The sequence below is a fragment of the Metopolophium dirhodum genome, chromosome 7, assembly GCF_019925205.1.
Source record: "Metopolophium dirhodum isolate CAU chromosome 7, ASM1992520v1, whole genome shotgun sequence".
Lineage (NCBI taxonomy): Eukaryota > Metazoa > Arthropoda > Insecta > Hemiptera > Aphididae > Metopolophium > Metopolophium dirhodum.
The window spans coordinates 7,965,657-7,989,172 of record NC_083566.1 but is presented as its reverse complement, the minus strand read 5'-3'; the positions used below and the strand labels follow the sequence as shown (position 1 = coordinate 7,989,172).

The 23,516-nt window shown below is 37.7% G+C and overlaps 1 protein-coding gene across 3 annotated transcripts; it reads right to left on the bottom strand.

Annotated features, from left to right (window-relative positions):
* Positions 1–463: 463 nt before the first annotated feature.
* LOC132948510 (protein sister of odd and bowel-like) lies at positions 464–15,015 on the bottom strand. Of its 3 annotated transcripts, none has more exons than XM_061019010.1 (3): positions 14,758–15,015; positions 13,354–14,678; positions 464–1,478 (listed from the first exon to the last, which is right to left on the bottom strand). In XM_061019010.1, the coding sequence occupies exons 2-3, from the start codon at positions 14,373–14,375 to the stop codon at positions 1,091–1,093; spliced, it is 1,410 nt and encodes a 469-aa protein (XP_060874993.1). In that variant the 5' UTR covers positions 14,376–14,678; positions 14,758–15,015; the 3' UTR covers positions 464–1,090. The 3 variants fall into 3 exon arrangements, with proteins under 3 accessions (XP_060874993.1, XP_060874994.1, XP_060874992.1); XM_061019011.1 differs by having other exon boundaries at positions 14,766–15,015; XM_061019009.1 differs by having other exon boundaries at positions 13,354–15,015.
* Positions 15,016–23,516: the final 8,501 nt, after the last annotated feature.

Sequence of the window (23,516 nt, the reverse complement as noted above, 5' to 3'; positions counted from 1 at the left end):
TAAGTTGTAAGTATATATAGGTTGGGTTGGGATATATGGGACACATAACGCGTGTAGGATTTAATTGACATAATATGCATTTTGCTTATTAATTGTTTTAAATTTATACCACTGCATAATTGCACTCCTATATTATAAATACTTACTTTAGATTTATGTTTGATCTTAATATACTCTTATTGGTGCATGTTTGTGTACGAGTGTTATTATAAAGGCAATAAACTGCAGTATCACATATATATGAATATATATATATGATACAAAAACCAGCGATTAGCGTTTATTAATATTAATACAAATTGCGTTTGTGCGAGTTCCGTTTGCCACGTACTTCTGAATAGCTCACAACTTTTTGATAGGCAGCTAAAATTTTACAAATATTCTACTAAATTGCAATGGTTGATGAATATAGGTCTGTGTACAAGGATTTGCATCGGTTTAAAGGAAAATAACTTAAAAAGTCTTAATAATTACATAAATCATTTATTATGTATACAACTTACGAATTAGTATTATAGGAGTTTTTTTCTCTAACAAACAGCAAATATATAACATAAGATGAATATAATATATTATATGTACATGTTTTACAGTACAACCTGATGAAGACGGGCGGTTACTGTACTGTAATAATGACGTATTTGAATGGCATATTATAACATACGTATGACGTGCGTGTGTCATTTAGCGAGTAAAGTAATTACAAATCACGTAGAAAAAAAAATAATAATCATAATAATAATAATAAATATATTATATCGTAAACGGCAAGAACGAGAGGGATCGTATATTATATGCAATATACATAACATTATATCAGTCCGCCGCGGAGTAACAGAAACGGGAAGACACGGTCAGGTCACCCTGTCATACGTCGACGAATTAAAGAAATTCATGAAATTATATACGTTCTCATCTTTCGCGAGCATTGTGATAACGTTTTCGCGGATTCGGCCCACGATGCCTGTGTACGCATGATTAAAAATTAAAAACTTAACACCGCGATTTGCGAATCGGTAGAGGCGGGGAGGGGTTCGCGTTTTTTAAAAAAAATGTATTTTTTTTACATCCTCTCGAAAATAAAATGAGATCAGCGGTCACAGTCGTTGTCGCGTACGTGCGCGGCGCCGATGGCCGCGGCAGACTGCAGTTCGGTGGTCGCGGCGTACGCCAGCTGGACCGCCGCGGCCGTGGCCGCGGACACGGGTGACAGGTTGTGCGTGAGGCTGTGCCGGCGCAGGTCGCAGTTCCGGCGGAACACTTTGCTGCACGTCGGACAGTTGTACGGTTTGATGTCTGTGTGCGTCAACAGGTGCGTCTTGAGATTGGACCGCTGGTTGAAGCTCCGGCTACACACCGGACACTTGTGCGGCGACTCCTCCAAGTGGAGGATCTTGTGCACGGCCAGCGTGCGCGACTGGCAGAACCCCTTGCCGCACTCCAGACACTTGAAGGGTTTCTCCTTGGAGTGGATGTACCTGTGAACGTGAAAAACACACGCGGCGATCGATATAAATACACATAATATAACATTGTAATGATGAATAATTTATGCAAAGTGTGACGCGTGCCATAGGAACTTATATAAATAATATGATGTTATGTCGATATATAGGTGGGAGGTATATAGCTGCGATATTGCATACCCGTACAGGGTTGGATGTACCTATATAATATACAGGATGATTTTTTGAGCTCTCTCACGCTATTTATGTGATTAAATTATACGTGTATTTAAATTTTGATTTACGGAATTTTTAAATAAACTTGAAGACCATATTTTTGTATACTTGTGATTGTTTGTACTAGAAGGATGATCCTGTGACAATACAAACTTCTGGATTATTATAGTTGGACCTTAGTATATAAATGATTTAACGTACTCAGAATTTAGATGCATCAACATTTTCAAGGAAATCATTCTCTAAATAATTTTCAGGAAATAAAGGAGTTCTCATTTGAAAAATAGAAGTTTGTACCACCCATAAGGACACTCCTTCAGTGGTAAAAATTAATTTGAATACATTTATTATTAAGAGAAAAAATTCGGAGTGAGCGTGCTTAAAAAAATCAGCCCGCATTATTATAGTGTTTGATGTACCTACTTATGGTGTATAGCATATTTTGTTTTATTACATATTAGAACTTTAAGTCCCTGCAGATAATTCAAGTACAACATTTTATTTTGCATTGTTATTCCAAGGACATATTGCTAATAATTTATTTATTTTTCGTGGTCATTGATTAATTACAATAATATACAACAATGGTGTAGCCGAGTATTGACATGAGTATTGCAATCAGTGGTACGTTTCCTCTGCAGCGTCAACTATACTAGTATTATACTGATCGTCGTTTATAGACGTGGCGTGACGGCCTAACCGTGCTGTTCCGCTGCAGAGAAACTGTACCGGTACACCGGAGTGACCGGACACTGTTCTATCTATAGATCATATTATTGTATCTATATTACAGTATAAAATGGCAAATCGACTAGTTGTCGAAAAAAATTAGGTATACCAAATTAAGTGTAAAAACGTTTAAAATCCTGATTCTATATTATACTTTAATCGGTATATGATAATGTTTCTAGAATATTGGATACGATGAAATATTGAAATATTACATTATCACCCGATACTCATATCGTACGTATAATTATGTTTCACGATTAAGATAAAAATAAAAAATACGCTCGTGTTTTTTGATTTTTTTTTAAACCCCTTCTCTGCCCAAAAATATACAGGCTGTGTCGTTGAAAGGTCGTCTCGCGTTGACCGATCTAATATGGGGTCTTTGGAAAAAATTCTCGTTGGGTTGATATATCGGTAAGCGAACGCCATATTGCATATTACAAATAATATATTATATTCTGAGGTCGTTCTACAATCACGTAATCCCTATAATATATTATAGGCACGCAACGCTCAGATTTTAATATCGAAATTTTAAGATTTCAAACACTATGTTATATTTTGTCGTGCAATACTCGTAGAACATTTAATATATTTATGCGCACCGTTCATCTTCATTGTTATCGCAATAATGCAATAGGTCTTACGAATTTGCCCAATTTCTTTTCTTTTCGCTCGCCAACGTCCCCCTTGTTGTTTCCATTATAGATTACCTACGCGTACCTATTACGTCTGGAAATTCGAAATTATAATTAAAATTATAATTCGAAATGAAACGAATCGCGTCTACTAGAGATTATAGAAGTACATAATATCATGTTATATTACAAACATTTTGGATTTCGTTATTCGAATATAGTATAAGTATACGCGAAGTCCTGCAATGTGGTTCTAATGGATCTATGTGTTGAAGTGCTTTCTATAGTCGATATCGCACAGCCGCAGAGGAACTATACCTATATAATATTACCTGTTTACCTTACCTACACAGCTGTGTGTACGTTTGACCTGCAGCGACTCGCACGAATATTGTCCGAATTTGCCGACACGTTTTTCGATAACGACTATAGCGCCCACCACATTATAATATTATTACTAATTTCGATTTTCACGCGTGCGCGATGACAGGTCGACCTAGTATCGTATTATTATTGTATGAGACGAATAATTATAATTTATGGCCTGTATCCACCTGTTTCGGTGTAATATTGTTATGTTATCGGTTTAATGCAAATTAATATGTTCCCTTATTCGGCGCAAATAGCGACCCAATTACATTCGTTGAACGCAAGAACTTCGTTATTTTTAAACGACTATCTTCGTTACTTCTCTCTATACTAATTATTATTGATAAGTCTTGAACACAAGCTCCGTGTTGCGCCATTGTAAACGGATACTGTACCACTACTGCGACCTTGAGCACTGTCTATTTGTATACTGTGGTTATGACGATATTACCGATTATATTATTATTATTATTATTATTATTATTATTAAACATAGGTAGGTAATTGACAATTATAAGTTAACATTCCTCGAGAATAAAAAATAAAAATATTCTATAAAAATATTGAAACACTACGGAGGTTATTATTCAAATATTATTATTTCTTAATTCGTTTATTAGCTGTATCGCTGCAGTGTTAACTATGAATTGTTGTGTCATAAAATTTTTAATTTTCAAATACATATTATATATTCCCTACTAATTTATCGAACTATAAGATGTTATAAATATTATGTTTAATATGTATTATGTTATCCTGACCTAACCGTATGTTCAGACGATGCTGGAGCAACCAATGTTTAATCTTTAAAGCATGACTATTACTTGAAACTCGAATACTACGCATAGGTATAGTAGCGATACTACACGATATATTATACTTCGTGGGATGATCGCGGATCATGTTCGTCGTGCAAAGTGTACGATACCTATGTAGACGATGGAAAATATCGTGACACCTACTAAATATTATAGACTGCAGATGGAAAACGTTTTTGTACTTTTGTACAGGATAATGTCCGACGTAGGTTTTATTGGTGCGGAAGATAATACATAGCGTCCGTCACGGGCGCGGAATGATTTCATATTTTCGAACGAAAAACCGTCCAAGTGTATAAAAACCACCGGAAAAAATGAAAATATCACGTCAAAACCGCGCGCCTGGAATAGGATATGACTACAAAATCGACAGGTAGGCAATTAGTTTCGTCTGCAGCGGCATCGATCAGAATATTAATATTAATTATATTCGCGCGGTATAACGTCCACGACGCGGTTGCCCCGTGTGGTTTCAAAGGTGCGCAGGAAAGGTGCGGCATCCTTACTGTATTGTTTATGTATATTATTTGTGTGTGTGTGTGTGTGTGTGTGTGTGAGTGTGCGCGCGTCTATGAATTATTATTACCGGTATCTACACAGACTTCAAGGCGATCGAAGATCGCAATCGCACACATATTATTATCCGGCTGTACACCAACGAGGCAATAGAATATTTTTTTGAATAAACCAACTCGATCGGTATATTATATACATATAATATATCTTGTGCAGTGTTGCGGTATTTTTTTATTTTTTTTTTCATTTTTTATTTTAATTTTTTTTTTTTTTTACCTTTGGTAAATTCCGCATTTATATCGAATATTACCACGCAGTGCGTACACCTATAATAATTCCCATATTTCCTCCCAATTATTATGTTTATCTTTACGGTTTTTTCGTCCAATCAAACTAGTTTTACAGCTTTTTTTTCGTTTGCCTTTATGGGACCGCCAAAATAATGTTTAATTTAATTACGTCGTTACTTAATTATTAATTTGTGTAACGTTTGCGTTAAAAAAAAATGTAATTTTATCAAGAATGTTAATCGCGACTTATCAGTACTTATTACTTATTACTTATTATATATTATATTACCGTATTTTATTTTAGTCATACCTATGCAATAAAAAAAAATAGCGGTATGCTACTATAGATATTTCTCCTTTGCTAGAAAAATTGAGGATTCGTAGAAATGTTTTTGGGTATAGCGCAGTGGAAAAATATCTAATAGCATAAATTAATTAATATTAATATAATACATATTTTATATTAGCGTTTCTATGATGATAAATAAAGTATTACCCACCTAAAATTGGTTAGTAAAAAACAGTTGTATCTATCCCAAAAAATATCTATGTTAATTAGTGTGCAAACTCGTTACACAAATTAATAAAAATGTCATGTTGAACAATCAGTTAAAGTATATTATAATATATAGGTTATTAATCATAAATTAAAGTATTCGTGTACAGTTTAGAGTAAGTTGTAACCACTGCAGTTGTACAATAATTATTATATTAATTCTTTACGTGACTTCTATAACATACCTACATTGTTAACTATGTTAAATTCCAAAAATTAATTCGTATTAAAAAGGTTGTTTGACCAAGTGGCATTACTAATGTGGGCGATAATATAGTTTTATAAATATTGTGAAATATTGCATTGTTGGTAGTTGTCAGTTGTCATCTAAAAAAATATTCGAACCGGTTCCACTTAGGTTTTATTTTTTATCTTCGGTAAACTAGTCTTGACAAATCCAGTCGCTTGCGCTTGTAACGCATTTATAATTTATAACACATCTCTGTTTCTCCAACACCTTGTCAGAAACACTCTTCACCTCGACTTTTTATCAACCCAAGACACCGTTAAAAATTATTATTCCAGACGAATGACGATAGTCTACGACTTTGACTCGTGTTTTCTCGTTACTTTGTGTATATTATTTCGTGCCATTCAATCTGCAGCTGTCGACGATGGATTTTCATAAAAATACGTTTACGGACGCTTTACCGAGACGTTAATCATTTGTTATTGTTATTATTACAATGGCTGACCGCAGTTTTGCACTTGATTTACAATTTTCGCGATCTCTAATTATTATTATCATCGTTCGTGACGTGTTTAATGTTTATAACCACGTATGCATTCAGCATTGTGTATATAATATCTAATATAAGGAGGGCGATTTAAGTGGCGTTCGTTCGGGAACCAAATGGATTTTTAACGACTGGACAGTTTGTATACATATGTTATGTACATCGAGACGACCGATATTATACTGTCTGCAATAAACAATGTTAAAAAGTATTGCGAACCGATGGCGGTGGGCGTTGTACACCGTGCGGAATGTTTTTATTTTTATTTTTAACCGATAGTTTGGAGACAAGATGTTGTATTAATGTAGTTTTTCGTAAAAAAATATGATTTCTCTTTGAACCTGGACTCTTTTTTTTTTTTCTTCGAAATTGTATTATTCTCGTGGCGATCATATCATATTATTATAGTTGTTATTACTTATATATAGTTGCGGTGCAGTAAACCGAACGCGCTCGTCGTTCTTATTCCGGGGCGGAACAATATTATTATTATAATAATAATAACAATAATAATCTGTGCACGATATTATAATAACATAATATTACGTGGACAATAAAATAACAATATTATGTGTACAATATTATAATAATATAATATTGCGTGGACAATAATATTATATGACGTACAATATTGCGTTTATGACGAACCGTGAAGATGTCGTTTCTACAAATCCATTGTGCCCCGGCTGGTCAAAAGCCACACAATAATAATAATAATAATATACAAAACGCATTTTTATTGTGCAATAGGTTTTTAATGGACTGCAGCGGCGGCGGCGGCGACGGCACACGACACGCACACAATAACATAATGAAGCCATTAAAAGGTATACTATAAGCAGTCGCGGTCTCGTCGCGTAGGGGTGTATACGTACAAGTGTACAACTATATGTACTAAACTCCTCTTCATGCCGCCCCGTGTTCGGCGGATAGGTTCTTCGGCGTATAATAATAATAACAATAATAATAATATTATGTACCTATAATGCCCGCGCGGCACTTGACCTTTTCATTCCCACGACGGACGCGCGGGGACACGTTGAAGGTGATAAATGGACTTGGATTACATATTATTATTATTATTATTATTAAATATATTATTATACAAAAGCGGCCTGCAAGTCATATTACTCACGTCGTCACAAACCATTGTTACACACACACACACGCATTCATGTACATTATAATATAATAGCAGACGGATATTTTTATATCATGTATACCGTAATATACCATATAACAGGTAAGTACAATATTACTATCCATATAGGTACATGCATCGTGATAATAGGCCCGACGTCGATCGTATATTATAATAATAATATTATGCAGGTACGTACGAGCATTTGTGATCGCGACCAGCACAACACCCGATAGGTTGCGGAAACGACAGAGCCGTCGATGCGATATGTTTTGTCTCGCAGCCCGGAGATGAAAAGTAGTATGGGTACGCCAAAGGTATTTTTCACATAACATTTTTATTACCATTGTGATCGTGGCAGACATCCAAATGTGCGGCGCGCGAGGAGTAAAAAGGATAATATAATATTATAATAAAAACCACGCACACACGATTAAGTTTTTATTTTTTCAGCTTCTCTCCTCACTCTCCACACATCTACCTATCCATCTCCCTCCCACCTACCGCACTCGCCGAGTGCATATTATAAAAAAAAAAAAAAATCGACTGCTGCTTATACGATAATCGTAAACACGGCGCACGCGCAAGCCGGTTATATTTGATCGACTCGACGGCGGCGATGGTGTGCATTACCCCTGCGAGACGTGACGTGCTCCTCCGCCAACGCGAATTTTTCTTCTTCTTCTTCTTACCGCGCGCGCGAGAGCTCGTGACCAAAACGCGCGGCGGCGCGAGATACACAGTGACACTATATTTATGCTCGGCCCCCCCCCCCTCCCCGCTGACGGCCGCCGCGCCGACCTGTACCGACGAAATCCTCTCTCGGTGACAAATTTATTGCGCGCTCGCGCCACACATCCGTTTTTACTGTCTAATAAAAACGCTAACCTAACGACGACGTTAAAACAATTTTACGATAATACGACGACGACGTGCGCGCGCGCGCGCGCGTGTGTGTGTGTGTGTGTGGTGCGTGTGCGCGCGCGCTCGCGATCGTTTCTTTTCCGACGCGCCGCAGACTGGTTTTCGACGCCAAACCGACATAATATTATATTTTATTTATATTATTATTATTATTATGCGTCCTCTCTACAACGGTCGTCCGTATTATTTTATAGGAGGCAGTGAACGCATAATAATAATATGTATTGTAGTATAATAGCCTTAGTTGTACGTGCGATATTAATACAACAATATGTTCACACCGTGCCGGAAAAAATATTTCCATCTCCCCCCCCCACCCCGTATGGGCGGAAAAGTGTATTTTATGGGTGATTGTCGGAAAGAGGAGTGCGGTGGACTTTTTCCAAGCAATCTGAAACACTTTAGTTTACGGCGTGAAACTGCAGCAGATACGATATCCGTGTACAAACAGTAGTAATGAGGCAGTCGGAAAAGAACGATATTAGTGTATATGTTGTTCGCCGGAAAATCGGAAAATACCATCAGTTCGTTTTCCGTTAATATATAGTCATAATTACATATATTAACATATTATGCGAGTGCACAGGATACGTCTTTATGTGTTTATAGGCGCAATCTGGGAAGATTTGTTGGGGGGGGGGGGTCAAACCGTGGCAAAACTAAAAACCTATAAGGTAAAACGACGCTATTGCAGCCCACCCAGCTAAATATACGAGGGGGTGCAGTTGCCTCCCCCCCCAGTTTACGCCTATGATTATGTTATTCAGTTCCGAGCATGTATGATTGCATCGAACTTCATGACGACTTTAAATCGCGAAACAAATTATCGGATCACCAGTATATTATGTAACGAGCGCAGCAATACGCCGTGTTGTATAATAATATAATATTATTAATGTTATGTAAATCGATATATACAGTTAACGAATCAAATTATTATAATATACCCACGCGGTTCAGTGATATACCTGGTAATATATTTTTGGCAACCATCGAGTCAGTTAGTTTAATAAAATAATAAACGAACTAAAAAGGCTATGAAATTTATACGACGAGTCGAATTGAATATTTAGATTTCAATGTTGTCTCCGTGATATTATTGTAGTTTGTGTAATACGTTACGTTTGCGTTGACGGTATAACACGCGTAGAATATAAACCCTGGTGCCATTTTGATTTTTGACCTCCCCCACCATTACTGCATTTACAACGGAGTTTTAACTATAGGTAAATCATTATAGCATTAATTGTACAATGGCAAGAGCATAATATTATAATTTTTCAGTTCCAGAGTAATATTATTAGTGTACCACACATATATTTTATTATCATGTCCCGCAGGGTTGAACGATGTTTGAAAATCCTATAACTGAGAAATATTATTTCAAGTAGTTATTAATACAATAATTATTATAAATTATAATATAGGTACTACTGGTCATTTAATTATAAATCAAACATAATCATGTTGTCGCGGTGCAGGTAGGTAGACTTTGTGGCTATATTCGATAAAGAATTTGACCTGTTTTAATAATATTGTGGAATTCATGTTCACATTAATATACAGTTGCGGGTACAACACTGTTTCGTGTCCAGTTGATATTATAATATTATATGATGCACAGCTATATAGTCTAACTAAGAATTCCCACACATTCTATTTAGGTATCTCTTTTGTTTTTTTTTTTACTCTACGCGGTACCAGGACATCGCGGAGTGCTTACTACAATGTAGGACTAGCTAAATGTCATGATATTCGTCATTCAAATCATAATATACTTCCATGGGCAATTGAGTAAATCAATAATATAATAATATCATTATATCATATTACACCACATTACCACATGCCTAAACTAATTGCGAACTGTAATGCTGTATGCAATACTATACTATACTGTGCTACAATAACATTTCGATGATCAACATAACATTGAACCACCATCGATTCTTTTTTAACCGCAGACGGCATATTGTGCGATGATCATAACAATATAACGTCGTGTGTTGAACATAATTTGCCGAGTTTTCTCACGTTTTTCTTTCTTCCCGAACATTCCTGTGTCGTGGAATAAAAATTCTTTTCGTTTTCCCCCGAAAACCGTTTTCGTGCGCGACCGTAACATAATACGACTTGCGGCTGTTCGACCGTCGGCCCTGCAGTGGACGGCGGACGATTAAAATCGTGTATCGCGCGAATGATCGTGGGCAGGGAGGGGGAGGGGGGGAGGGCGGTTGGACCTGAGTGTAGATGATCTGTGGCGCGGAGAGAGGATCGTCGTAAAAGACGCGCGCGAGTAATCCGATACGCGAGCGGGCGCGGGTCGGAGTGGGTTTTTTTTTTATTAAATACATATATGATAATATACCGCATACTATGTAGCCACCTGTACGGTTTGGACCGCTTTTGGTGAATCCCGTAAATTATTATTCGAGAATAAAATATGATAACATCTTTTTAACTCGATAACCACCGCTGCAGTTAGTAACACACACTCGCTCACTCGCTCACACCATATGTATATGTGTATATAATATATTACGCGCGCACGAGCAAGCCAGTAAGTGCGCTCGCACACACCCGACCCACCGCCCCTATGTTGTTATGTACCCCTCGCGGGTGGTAACGATACGATCCCCGGGGTCGTCGTCGCGAAGAGGTCACCCATTACATTATCATACAAACGATAGGACAAAACGACAACTACAGTCGTAAGACGCGCGACGATCGCTGACGGAGTGGAAAATGATATATCATATTATAATATGATAAACCAGTGGCGTGGACGCGAGGGTGTTTTTGATGCTGAAACACCCTCCCCACCACCACTCGGCCGTCGTGTTTATACGCAAAAAATATGCTGGTACACCTACCGAACATTCAGATTTCTGTGGAAAATGTTGCCACATTACGATTTTAATTCGTATTTGATATTATTACTATTATATGCCTACGGAGATTCATATTATTCATGAATATACTACAACGAGGTCTGTATGATTCCCGCCCACGTATGTTATGAGTTTATGACTATGATTAAATATAAAACTAAAGCTCACCCCTAAAAGAAAAAAATCATCCGTCCTACTATATACTACATAATATATACGTATAGACGCGGTACAACCAATAATAATATCTATAAATAAATACGATCCCAAAATAGCAAAATTAATAAGTTTTTCGAAATAATGACGCTCCGGCGTCCGAGCGTTTAATAATGTAATAGTAATTTCTTCTCCATAAAATAATATTTTACGCGTTGAGCACGTGATTAAACACTTATTATTACAATGTAGTATATAGTGTCGTACGAACGGTACAATGTCAACGGAGTTTTCGGATCCGAACCGAAAGAATTACGGTATATGGACAAGCGATGCCTTTAATTATTGCAAAATATTAATAATATAATTTTGCATACATAATGTATAAATCAGTGCAATACGATTGTGCATTTTTTACCTGCATAAACCACAACACGCTATAACTGTGCACATCATTTTTTTTATATATTGTTGGCTTACATTAATATAGTTTAATAAATTCACCTATATAATTCAGGTGTTCAGTACCTATTTATGTATTACATTCATTACATTGTTGTTATTACAAACATTAATCATACTACACATAAGGTAACTGCTAAGGTATTTATTATTATTAAGGTGTTATATACCAATTTAATACTTCAATGCACCTATTCAACAAAATGTAATATGAAATATTATACCACATAAGTAGGCAGTACTAGCCACTAGGCAGTGCTATAAATATTATAGTAGTGTAAGTAAATTTGTATAGACATTGCTGGAAAATAATATGTGACTTTCTTAAAAACCAATAACAGTACAAAATATTTGTTGCGCGCGATCGTGTTGTATTTTATCAAATATAAAAAGGGTAAAAATGCGCAATCATGATGTGTTTTTTTGCAGGTAAAAAAGTGCGCAATCGTGTTACGCCCATATTATATATATATATATATATATATTTCGGCGGTACAGAACGCATTATTAGAATATATTTTTTATATCTTTTTAAGACGGAATTTATATATATATACACACACGCGCTCAATACACTAATATTACACACTATAGAGCCTACACCCGTACACCTATCAACATAATATAATAATATATAAAATGTGACGTAAGACTTTTCTGCGCGTCACCCGGGTTAAAGGGTTTTCTCCATAAGTTCTTTAGCTCTTGTAAATATCGTATATTATACATTATGACTTGTGTACGGGCACGGGCAATTATTAATTAAACGCGACGTATAACGTACAACACAATACTCCGATTGATTGATATGTGTGTGCGGTATTAGTAGTACGTATAGAGTCCAATCGCGGGCCTGGGTCGTACAATATTAATAATTAATAATAACATAATATTTAGAAATCTCTGTGCCGACCAGTTTGCTTTCGTTCGTATTATAATAATATTAATAAACACGACTGTTGTTACCACCCTCGGTGCACCATTCGCGGTTGCGGTATTCCTAGAATACCTATATAATATAATGACAGAACGTCTGAAGTGAATCATAATATAGAGGAGGGAGCCCTTCGCAGCCCTTAGACTCGACCGTTGCTCCCCCTAACCCTTAATACGCCATGGTCGAACTTATAAAATGTAAGCAATTTGAAAGATTCGTTAATATCTGTTCAATCCGTATCGATATATAGGTACCATATCGATGAGTTATAATATTATCTGTATAGTTATTCAGATCGTCACTATGCCTAGCTATACGCACTGAAACTTACGGAAATAGAAATCGGTGACTTTCTAGTGTCTGTCTTTGTACAATATAATACAGTGCAATATGAGAATTTAGACGCGTATTTTATTTTCAACGTATCAAGGTCTAGTAAAGCGATAAGAATTTCATAGGTATATGTAGTAACCATTATAGCAAAACTACGGGATGTTATATTACCTGTGATCCCTGAGATGGTCCTGTCTCCTGAAGGCCTTTTTGCAAATGTCACACGAGTACGGCCGCTCGTCTGTGTGAGTGCGCTCGTGTATGAGCAGGTTGTACGACTTGGTGAAGTGTCTGTTGCAGAACCGGCAGATGAACTGTTTCTTGGGCCTAGGCACGGGTCCGTTGTTGTTGTCCTGGTGGAGGTGCTGCAGGTGTCGCGAGGCGGCGATGGGTTCGTCGGCGGAAATAGCCTTGACCGGAGTGTCGTCGTCGACGAGTGCCGTGGTGCAGACAGAGGCAGCGGCGGCGGTCAACGAGGCGGACAACCTGTTGGCTCTGGGAGACAGGCCGGACAGCTCTTTGGCGAATGCCGGGAGACGGCCTCCCCTGCTGGCGGTCACGACGATGGCGGCCGTAGCGGCCGCTTTCGCTACACTTCCACTGCTGTCCAAAACCGTCGGTTTAACGTCGTGATGGTGATAGTGTTCGTCGTCGTCATCGTGGTCGTCGAGGTAATCGTCCTCGTTGCCCAACGAGGACGGATTTTCGCTTTTGACGCCGCCGCCGCCGTCGTCGTCGTCTTCGTCATCCTTCAACACTTCGTGCACGACCACCACACTGCTGGCGGCGTGCGCCCGGTCCACAGTCACTGCGGTCATCGCGGGTTGACGGGGCACGGCGGTCAGCCGCTGAAGCGTGATGTACGACTCGAGGGCCTGCAGGTTAAGCGCCGCGGCCACAGGTGAGTCGGGTGGCAGAAGCGCGGCCTGCTGCAGGGACGACACGAACGTGGTCTGCAGCGACAGGGCGACGTTTTGCAGCGATCTCTGCAACAGTTGTCCCATGGCCATATTATCGTCCTTGTTGTTGTTGTTGTTGTTATTGTTGTTGTTGTTGTTGTTGGACGACGCAGATTGCAGTTGTTGTTGCTGTTGCAGTTGTTGCTGTTGCAGTTGTTGCTGCTGTTGTTGCTGCTGTTGCTGCTTTTGCTGACGGTGGTGGTGCGCCTGTTGCACCGCCGGCGAAGAGTGCATCTCGAGTGGGGTGGGGGCGCAGGCGTTTTTAGCGGGGACGTACTCGATGGGTGGGGGCAGCGGGGTAAGGGTGCCCCGGAATCGTTCTTTTCCGCGAGCAGCGCGAATAATGCAATACGCAACCGCCGTTATAATATTAAAATATGAATAGTAATAATAATATTTACGAGCGGGCTTACCTCTACGGCTGACGTGCTATATAATATTGACAAAAACGTTTCTTCCGGTCCGGAAATGACAATGCGAGTGTTTATAGGGCGCGCGTCGCTCAGCGACAGCTAGCGTCTTTTCCGTCGTCTTCGTCTTAGGGCAGAGGCAGTAGTAATAACAACAACAATAATAACAATAATAATAATAATAATAATAATAATAATAATCTAACCTACGTACGTGCAATATAACAACACACACACGCTGCAGTGATGCCGGCCGTCGTCGGTGACTGCGGGCGACTACTACTACTACTTCTACTGCTCCTTTCCCCACTACGCGCGCGCGAGCGCGCGCTACACACACACTCGGGTACGCACGCGGACGCGAACACGCGCGTGCGCGCGCCCGCCGCCCGACATCGGTTCGGTTCGGGTTTTTCGTCTTCTTTTAATTTTTTTCCTTTTCTTTCCCTTTTATTCGATGGAACACTATTACTATTATTTTCGTTGCTTTTCTGCGCGCACGTCCGTCCGTCTCCCACCCGGCCACGGCGCGGCGGGCGACCGCCTACAATAAACGCGCGCGCCGTTCGCGGTTTGCGGGCAGTGAAGCCGGCCGACCACCGCGCGGCACCGATGACGGTGCCGGTGCGACGTCTCGCCGCGCGCGGACATATTATAATTATAGTCTTATTTCTTAATTGTGATCACCGCCTTTGAGTAGGATATCCGGACAGTGGAGTCCGGAAACACGCGGTAAACGCAGGGCGGAAACGGGGCCGATTTTTGTGATTCACGCTAATGGCGACAGCCGGTGTAATACCTACTGCAGTAACGTGATTTCGGTTTTTTTTTTAACAATCAGTGCCAAAATGTTTGGTACCCGACATATACTATTTAATTATTCATCGATCACTTTATGTGCCTAACTCGGATTGTTACGATTTTTGAAATATTATTGTAATCAACTTTTGGAAGCAATACAGTTCAATAACTATAACCTAATAAAACATAATATTATTTACCTTGGAGACCACTAGACCAGTGGTAGCTATAGCACGCCATACCACTTGATGATATAATATTATGTACCCATAATTATAACAATCAAAGTTGTCAGTGGCATGAACGTGGTTAAAAATATGGAGGGGGCTAGAAATATCAATTAACTCGTATTAGCAATAGTTTATTACTCTGACGAGATTCAGTTAAGAAATATTTGGGAGGGGGCAAATCCTCCCTAAGCCCCTGCTCAAATTTACATATACGAACGTTATACAATATAGTGCGAGTCCGCGAAAACTGTACTTTGCCCATTTATAAATGGCTGTACTATCGTCACAACCAATATTTTGATTTCTAAGCCAAATAGAGATATTTTCTTCAGTAAACACATATACTCACTACCTATTCAAATACCTTATTATTGAAACCGGGATTATAAAAATGATTTACACACATCCTTAAGTAATATCCTCTCATATTAAGACCGTTAATTTTTATCACATATATTATTTTTTAACGCACTATATTTTCATACCGTACATGCAACCGGCAGTACCCGTTAAGATAAAATTATATTAGGTACACATAATATAACAGATAAACATAAATTTGGTATGTTGCGCGTGGGTGAGAGAGAGAAAATAAACGGTGCGCTGACTGGTGAAAAGGAGGTTCACGTTTATTCAGCCATCCGTCCAGTCGTCCAGTTTGCAGTCTGTCTGTTGAATCAACAAGTGATATATTATGCTGTATAACCGCCTCGGTGATCACCCGACTCGTAGCGGACAGACAAACTGCTGCAGTAAACTGCCTGCTCACCTCCTGAACTTCCGGCAGTACCGATAAGTCTTCAGCTGCAGTTTCGTGGCTCTGCCGTCTCATTCGGCGTGTGTCGTCTTATACTGTCCACGGCCCGACCGATAATTCCCCCGTTCTCGAAATAAAGTCACTCCTTGGCCCTCCCACAAAAACTCGCTCCCTACCCGCAACAACAACTTCCAACTTTACACGGACTAGCTGCTGTTGCAGTCCTATCGCCGTCACCGTACGTGTCCGCACTGTCCATCACCGCGGTTACGTCTCCGCGGACCGCGGCCTGTTACCGCTGTGCCTCAGTACCTCCGAGGCCTGCTGCTGCTACGCCTCCGTGATCTGTTATCGTGACGCCCACACGGCCTGTTGTCGTACCGCATCCAGATGTCTTAGCGGACCCTGTTCAGCCAGTGACTTCCCGCAGCGGTAAAGCGGCCGTGTTCAGAGTAACGTCAGCCTCGTGTACTCGAGACATGACAGCCATCGTTGCAGCCGAAGAAAGACGCCGCGCAGACAGCTGTCTGCACACTCCTGCGGACATCATTGGCGAAATAAGGCTGTGCACATACCGATCGTTAGCCACGTCGTTTTTCGACCTCGTTGCGTCGGCTTATGACCTGCAGGCACTGCCCTTTGATGTCCACGAGGTACTGATGAGGACTGGCTATACTGAGGACTGGGTGTACTGAGACCACGGGGGTCCGTCGATTCAGCATTAGCTTTATGATTGAAAACGGCATCACGAGGAGTCGCGGGTTAGTTGTCGTCTTTTGCAGGGGAACGCCTGAAAAACTAGATGAAGCCATCTAGGTGAAGATCAAAACCATGTTATTGATCGTGTGTCGCGAGTAGCGAATGTTCATTGATTAGTAACAAATACTTATATTAGTATTTCTGTAATTTACAGATTTAAATTTATAGTAAGTACACATATTTTGCACCATAAATAAGTATAAAATAATTGGCTCAAATAACCATTTTTAATGTTTGTGTGACCCGCAGTCGCATTGTAGTATTTTTTTGGAATAGTATTGCGACTTCAATGACTAAAATTATGCGCATTCCATTATTATATTATATGACGGGAAATACGAAATTAAAAAGTGTGCGGTGACAGTAAATCGACTTTACAGTATTTCTATTTTATTATAATATTTATAAATGTATCATATTAATATATTATCTTAGACGTTCGCGTGATGTTACATTAGTTCATTATTGATTACGCTTTACAAAATGTATCCATAATAATATTCCTTGGGCCCGCTATACAATAAACTTGTGCCAAAACAGTTTCATTGCATCGGTCAATTGCAGATCATCGGTAGAGTAAAATATTATATTATACCTATTAACTTTTTATTTCGACATCCATTGTACTTGGAAATCGGAATAACCAATATATATATAGTGTCTTGTACTCTTGTCTAATATTATTAAACATCAAAATCTTCTTGTATTTTTCCGTATTTGGTATTAATCTGTCACTATTATACACCGCCGTACGAGAGATACGAAACGTTTTATAGTGTATAGAGTCGGGTGAGAGTCGGGTTTGGTAAATTCGTTTAAATGAAATCATTTATAAAGGGCAAATCTGCCAGGCACAAATCAGTTTGGGTCGATTCGGTTACATAGCTGCTGCAGTTCGCAAATAACAGCCGTCCAGCAGATGAGTATTATATATACAATTATAAACACAACCCCCCCTCGTTCGACAATGTTTCCATCCATTCCAGAAAATAATAATTGCCGGTTACGCGTAAATACAGAGAGACAATACCGATGACGCCCGTTCCCATGGCGTATACCTATACTCGGCAAGCCATATGTATGGGGAGATCGTCTTCGTCGTGCAACCGACGGTTATTATTAACACATATACATACATACATACAAACATACTTACATACCACATAGGCATATATATAAACACAAATCACCCCTTGCAGTGTGTGTGTGTGTGTGTGTGTGTGTGTACAGACGAGTGCGCCACAGCACTATATATAATATTGTATTATTGACAGGTGTATTCTTTTCATCCCGTAGTCGGTATATATAAACCCTCCGGGGTCTCGGAGGTGTATACTGAATATTATATAGGTATGTATGTATAATATGCGTTCGATTAATTTTGGCATATCACGCTATATTATACGCTCGTAGACAGCATAATAACATATAGGTATGGTTATCCGTGTGCACGTGTACCTATACACGTATAAACGGTGGTAACCGTCGAGAGTACTTAACCGTATTATATAGGTATAATATTAGATAATGCGCTCGTGTGATGTACCCGAATCGTTATTATTGTGGTCAAGTCGCCCGTGTTATTGTATACTATATTATACTGAAACGTTTAGTCGCGGATCAAACAGTGATTATCGCCTATATTTATACAGAGTGTTTCACCGCTATTGCGTCCTTTAATACCTAATACATTTATTAAAACTCTGATTTTAGGAATTTTGAAATATCGCGCACTTAAGGGTCCCGGTGCCAGTTTTTCAAATTTTCCACAATACTATAAAAGTTGAAAATTAAATTTTATATTTTAGTTGCCACCTCGTTTATAAGACTTTTCCACTAATCTACTACCCGAAACCTATTTATGAGGGGGGGGGGGGTGTTGACAGGGGGTATTATATCGAAAAAAAAAGAATTTACGGGAATGACTCTCAAGCTTTGTAGAATTGTTGGATTTTGATGACTATTTATTATCTGAAAGAAGAAGACTTCCTACAGCCCGCATCGATCTCTGATTTTGTATTTTATTTCAAAAATTGTATTAAAAAATTTTTAAAAAAATGCTTTGTATTTTGTATTTTTTTAGACATATTTTAAAGTTAGAGAATAAATTATTGAAAAACAGAGATCGATGCGGGCTATAGAATATTTCTCTCTAGCAATTAAAAAAAAATTATGAAATTTGGTTGATTCTACAAGGCGGTATCGTTATTCCCGCAGAGTGTATTTTTGAGGACAAAATAGCATCAGCACCGGGCGCCTTAATGACCATATTTTAAAATTAATGAGATCTCTTTTACTATAACGAGTAACAACTAGGTAGGTACTTAAGGAGGGTCCTGTGGCGAAACAAATTTGGGTTAGGTATAATTTTTTTAACATTTTGATGTACTTACATAATTTAAAATTTTTAAATTTCTTATCAGCTATTAAAATGTTTGAACTTTGGATAATAGTCCTTATAAATGGTTTTACGAAAATATAAAATAAATGTAATATTAGATCTAGTATTTAATAGTTATTATATACTTTGATCATTTTTACAAACCATCAAATATTATGTCGATAGTTATACTTATTAATTACTAAAATTACACTCCTTAAGTAATCTAAATATTATGGTCTTTAAATATAGTTGAAAATTTTGAAAATAAGATTTTGACTATAACTGCATCATTAAAAAATAAAGGGGTGAGCACGTTTGGTGAATCACCTTATAATATTATATATACGAACCAAAACAAAAAGAGTTATTGGAGATGCACAGTAATATAATTACACGGTTAACATATATTTTGTACAGACGCAATTATTTAGGTATTTTATTTACCGTTATTAAACGGAAATATTATATTCTCGTAACGTACGTATTATATTATTATAAGGTACAGATACTCACTATATATTTTATAGTCACTCCTCATACGGACGTAGGTCTATCTATATGCGTATACAGGCATATTCGACATATTGTTTTTATTCTGTTCAAAAACAGACAACCAGAATAAACCCTAAATGCAGGTGCATCCAATATCCATTATCCATCTTTAATTCATAGGTACATGGTATTATATATTTCTGTAATATATAAAGGTACGGGAGTGTGTAGGACTGCAGTGTTCAGTTTATACGACGGTTAAATACTTAAATATAGTTAATATAAATTATAATACACTTAATACCTAGCAGTCAATACCAACGTATTTTGAAATCAGAATCTTAAAAAAAGAAACCATACATAATGAGGGCTTGAGGTTTCAACATTTTGCCCAGGTACCTGTATACTTAATATAACAACACCGTTAATTTTTCAGTCATAAACGTAGTATACTTAATACGTTTTGACTTATAATGGTAAATCACTGCATAACTATATATTATGTAGGAATCACAAACACAGCATAAACAGGTTAATGATTTATTAATTTGTTAAGAATAAATTGTATTTATCGTTGATTCATAATGCTAACTAAACCCGAACGAGAATATGGAAGTGAATAAAATCGTAGGTACCTCCTCACCACGGAGTATAAAAGTATATCACACCGGCCACACGACCACCACAGTTGTGCACTGTTATATACATTATTACTATATAGTAATATAGCATATATATATATATTATAATTTTATACTTATCGTAATACCCTAAACCGCTGCAGCGGTCCGTTTCATGTGTATTATTATATAATATTATTACAATATGAAACTCACACGCTGTACAATATATAATAATAATAATATCCTCAACTGACGTTATAATATATAATATATATATATATTATTATATTCACATTATTTCCTGTGTACCATAATAATAATATACTACACAGTCCGTTTGGTCGGCGGCACAAAAGCGATCGGATCGATGTATTCCTATATAATACCATGTACACGGTGTACGCATACATAAGTCCGCGCGCGAACACACACACACACACACATACACACACATACACTTATCCACACGACGGTGGTAATATATATATATTATATAAATATGTATACCGATATATCGTGGGTACACATGGAGCTGTTTCGCCGCCGCCGACGACGACGACCTGCACGATTTATTGGCGTGATGTCTGATGCAGCACAAGGCGCCTTTTTGTTTTTATTTTACTTTTTAACATTTGTACTTCGTTTCTATACATATGCGAATGTCTCACTCGGCGCACAGCGAATAGGCATAATATATACGTAGGTACAATATAATATACTATATAGGAATAATATAGGTGTATACCTCCACAACCGTAGGTACCTATATATATATATATATATATATAATATGCAATATGCATACACAGCGCCGGGCTTTGAGTAAATCATTTATCGCCTGCACTCTCCCCCCCCCCCCCCAAGACTCGGGTGTGTGCTTGCCACATACTATTATAATACAATAATGATAACAACAACAATAATAATGGTCGACCGTTGTAGTCGGGCGCGAAAAACACCAAGCGCATGAGCATACATAGATATAAGATATAATATATATATATATTATATACGAGGTTTATTGACACATATTATACACTATTATATATATATATATTACATACATATAAATATATAATCTTTGATACATGTCGCACATTTCATTTTCCACAACTATTTACGATGGTTAACCTAACGCTTAAACGATCGCGAGTGATTTAGGAGCGATTATTTTTCTTACAAGCTCTTTATTAGAGCTGGCAGTGTACCTAGAAAATATTATTATTATTTAGATTCTATTTTTAAAATTATATTCAAAATCTATTAAAATGTTATTCGGTTAACAATACAAAAATAAAAAAGCTGTATTGAATTCAATGACGTGACATGCTTTGTGGAGTTTTATTGCTAGGTGAATAAAAGTGAGATACATTTTAGAGTTGTATTGCTTTTTGGGTTCTTGAGCTAGTAAAATAACACAGTATAATCAATACTATATTTTCTATAGTATATGTATACCTATTTATAAAGATGAACGGTCTCGGGGATGCACGTAAGTCGCGATTTTTGCACTACTTATGTGAATGTTATTTATCGCCGAGCATGGACACGAGGCACACGTAATAGTGTATTATAGCAGTTATATATAGTGTGTGGATCACGGTACTTACGAATACACATTAGCTGAGCCGGATCGGAAGATTATTGCTCGCGGAGATTTCAACGTGATCAGACCCAATAACATATTTACAAATTAAAAAATTGAACACACACATTTCTACAGATTTTTTGTACTCGATTATATGTTTTAAAGAAAAATACGCATACATTATATGTAGCCTGCACGTAGGTAAGTTATAACAACTTTGAAATTTTTTTTTTTAAAAGGCACTCCCGGAAATTTCTATTCGGCAACCCGCAGGATCTATCCGGGCCCGTTCGTATACAAGTAGCGTATTTATGTATTATAATATATTATATAGGTACTTTTACTGATCATATATTTACGTGATGAGGTGTTGTGTATAAAACACCAATAAGTATATGACCGCATAGTACGCGCACTGCACTATCGTTATAGTACCTACATAGTACAACACTCAGGCGTCCGTCGAATACGTGCAGATATTATAATATACCTACGGCTCCGTATGTATGGGATTTAAGAAATATAAGTAAACAATTTTTTTTTTAAAAAAAATCGTATCAACCGATTTGACAGAGAGAAAGCGCTGCGCTGCGCCTACGCGTGTGTGTAACGCAGGTATATACCTATATAATATGGTCAAAAATACGTCGAGCGCGTGCTCGAGCACTTTATAAACACAATATATTATATATTATATGGGCGCTCGAACACTTTTCATCGGACCGAATGACTAATTACGATCGTTAAAATAACTTAAATATTACGACAGAACATTTTCCGTGTAAACTACTCCAGAAAACCGTTTAATACAGTGTTCCGAACCACGACGATTTATCGTCTTCTAATCCGGACAAACGGAAACCGGTTTCGGCCTTCCGCCCGCCGACATCCATCCAACACGGCTATCTATTTCGTTTTCCATATAGAACACAAACGCGTGCGCGTATCACAATATTATTATTATATCGAAATAATACAATAACGTTCATATTATTATATTGTGAAACTTAGGACGCTATTGTTCGAATATATTATATAGTCATGATGCAACAAAAGCAACCAAACGTCACTAAGTCAGCAACGTAACTCAACGTAACTCACTATTTCAATCGGCTCAAGTTGTAAAGTTCTTACTATTCATATTTCCTACGAAATCCACCGGTGCGCATAAATATTGCAGCAGGCCAAAAATACAAAAATTTCGGACTTATCGGGTGGGGGACTGTTTTCGCCAAAATATTTTTAAAACTGTCTTTTTTCGCACAAGAATATTATAGCACCTTTTGCCAAGTTTTCATAATCAAAACTTTGGGTAACATTTACTTTAAATTA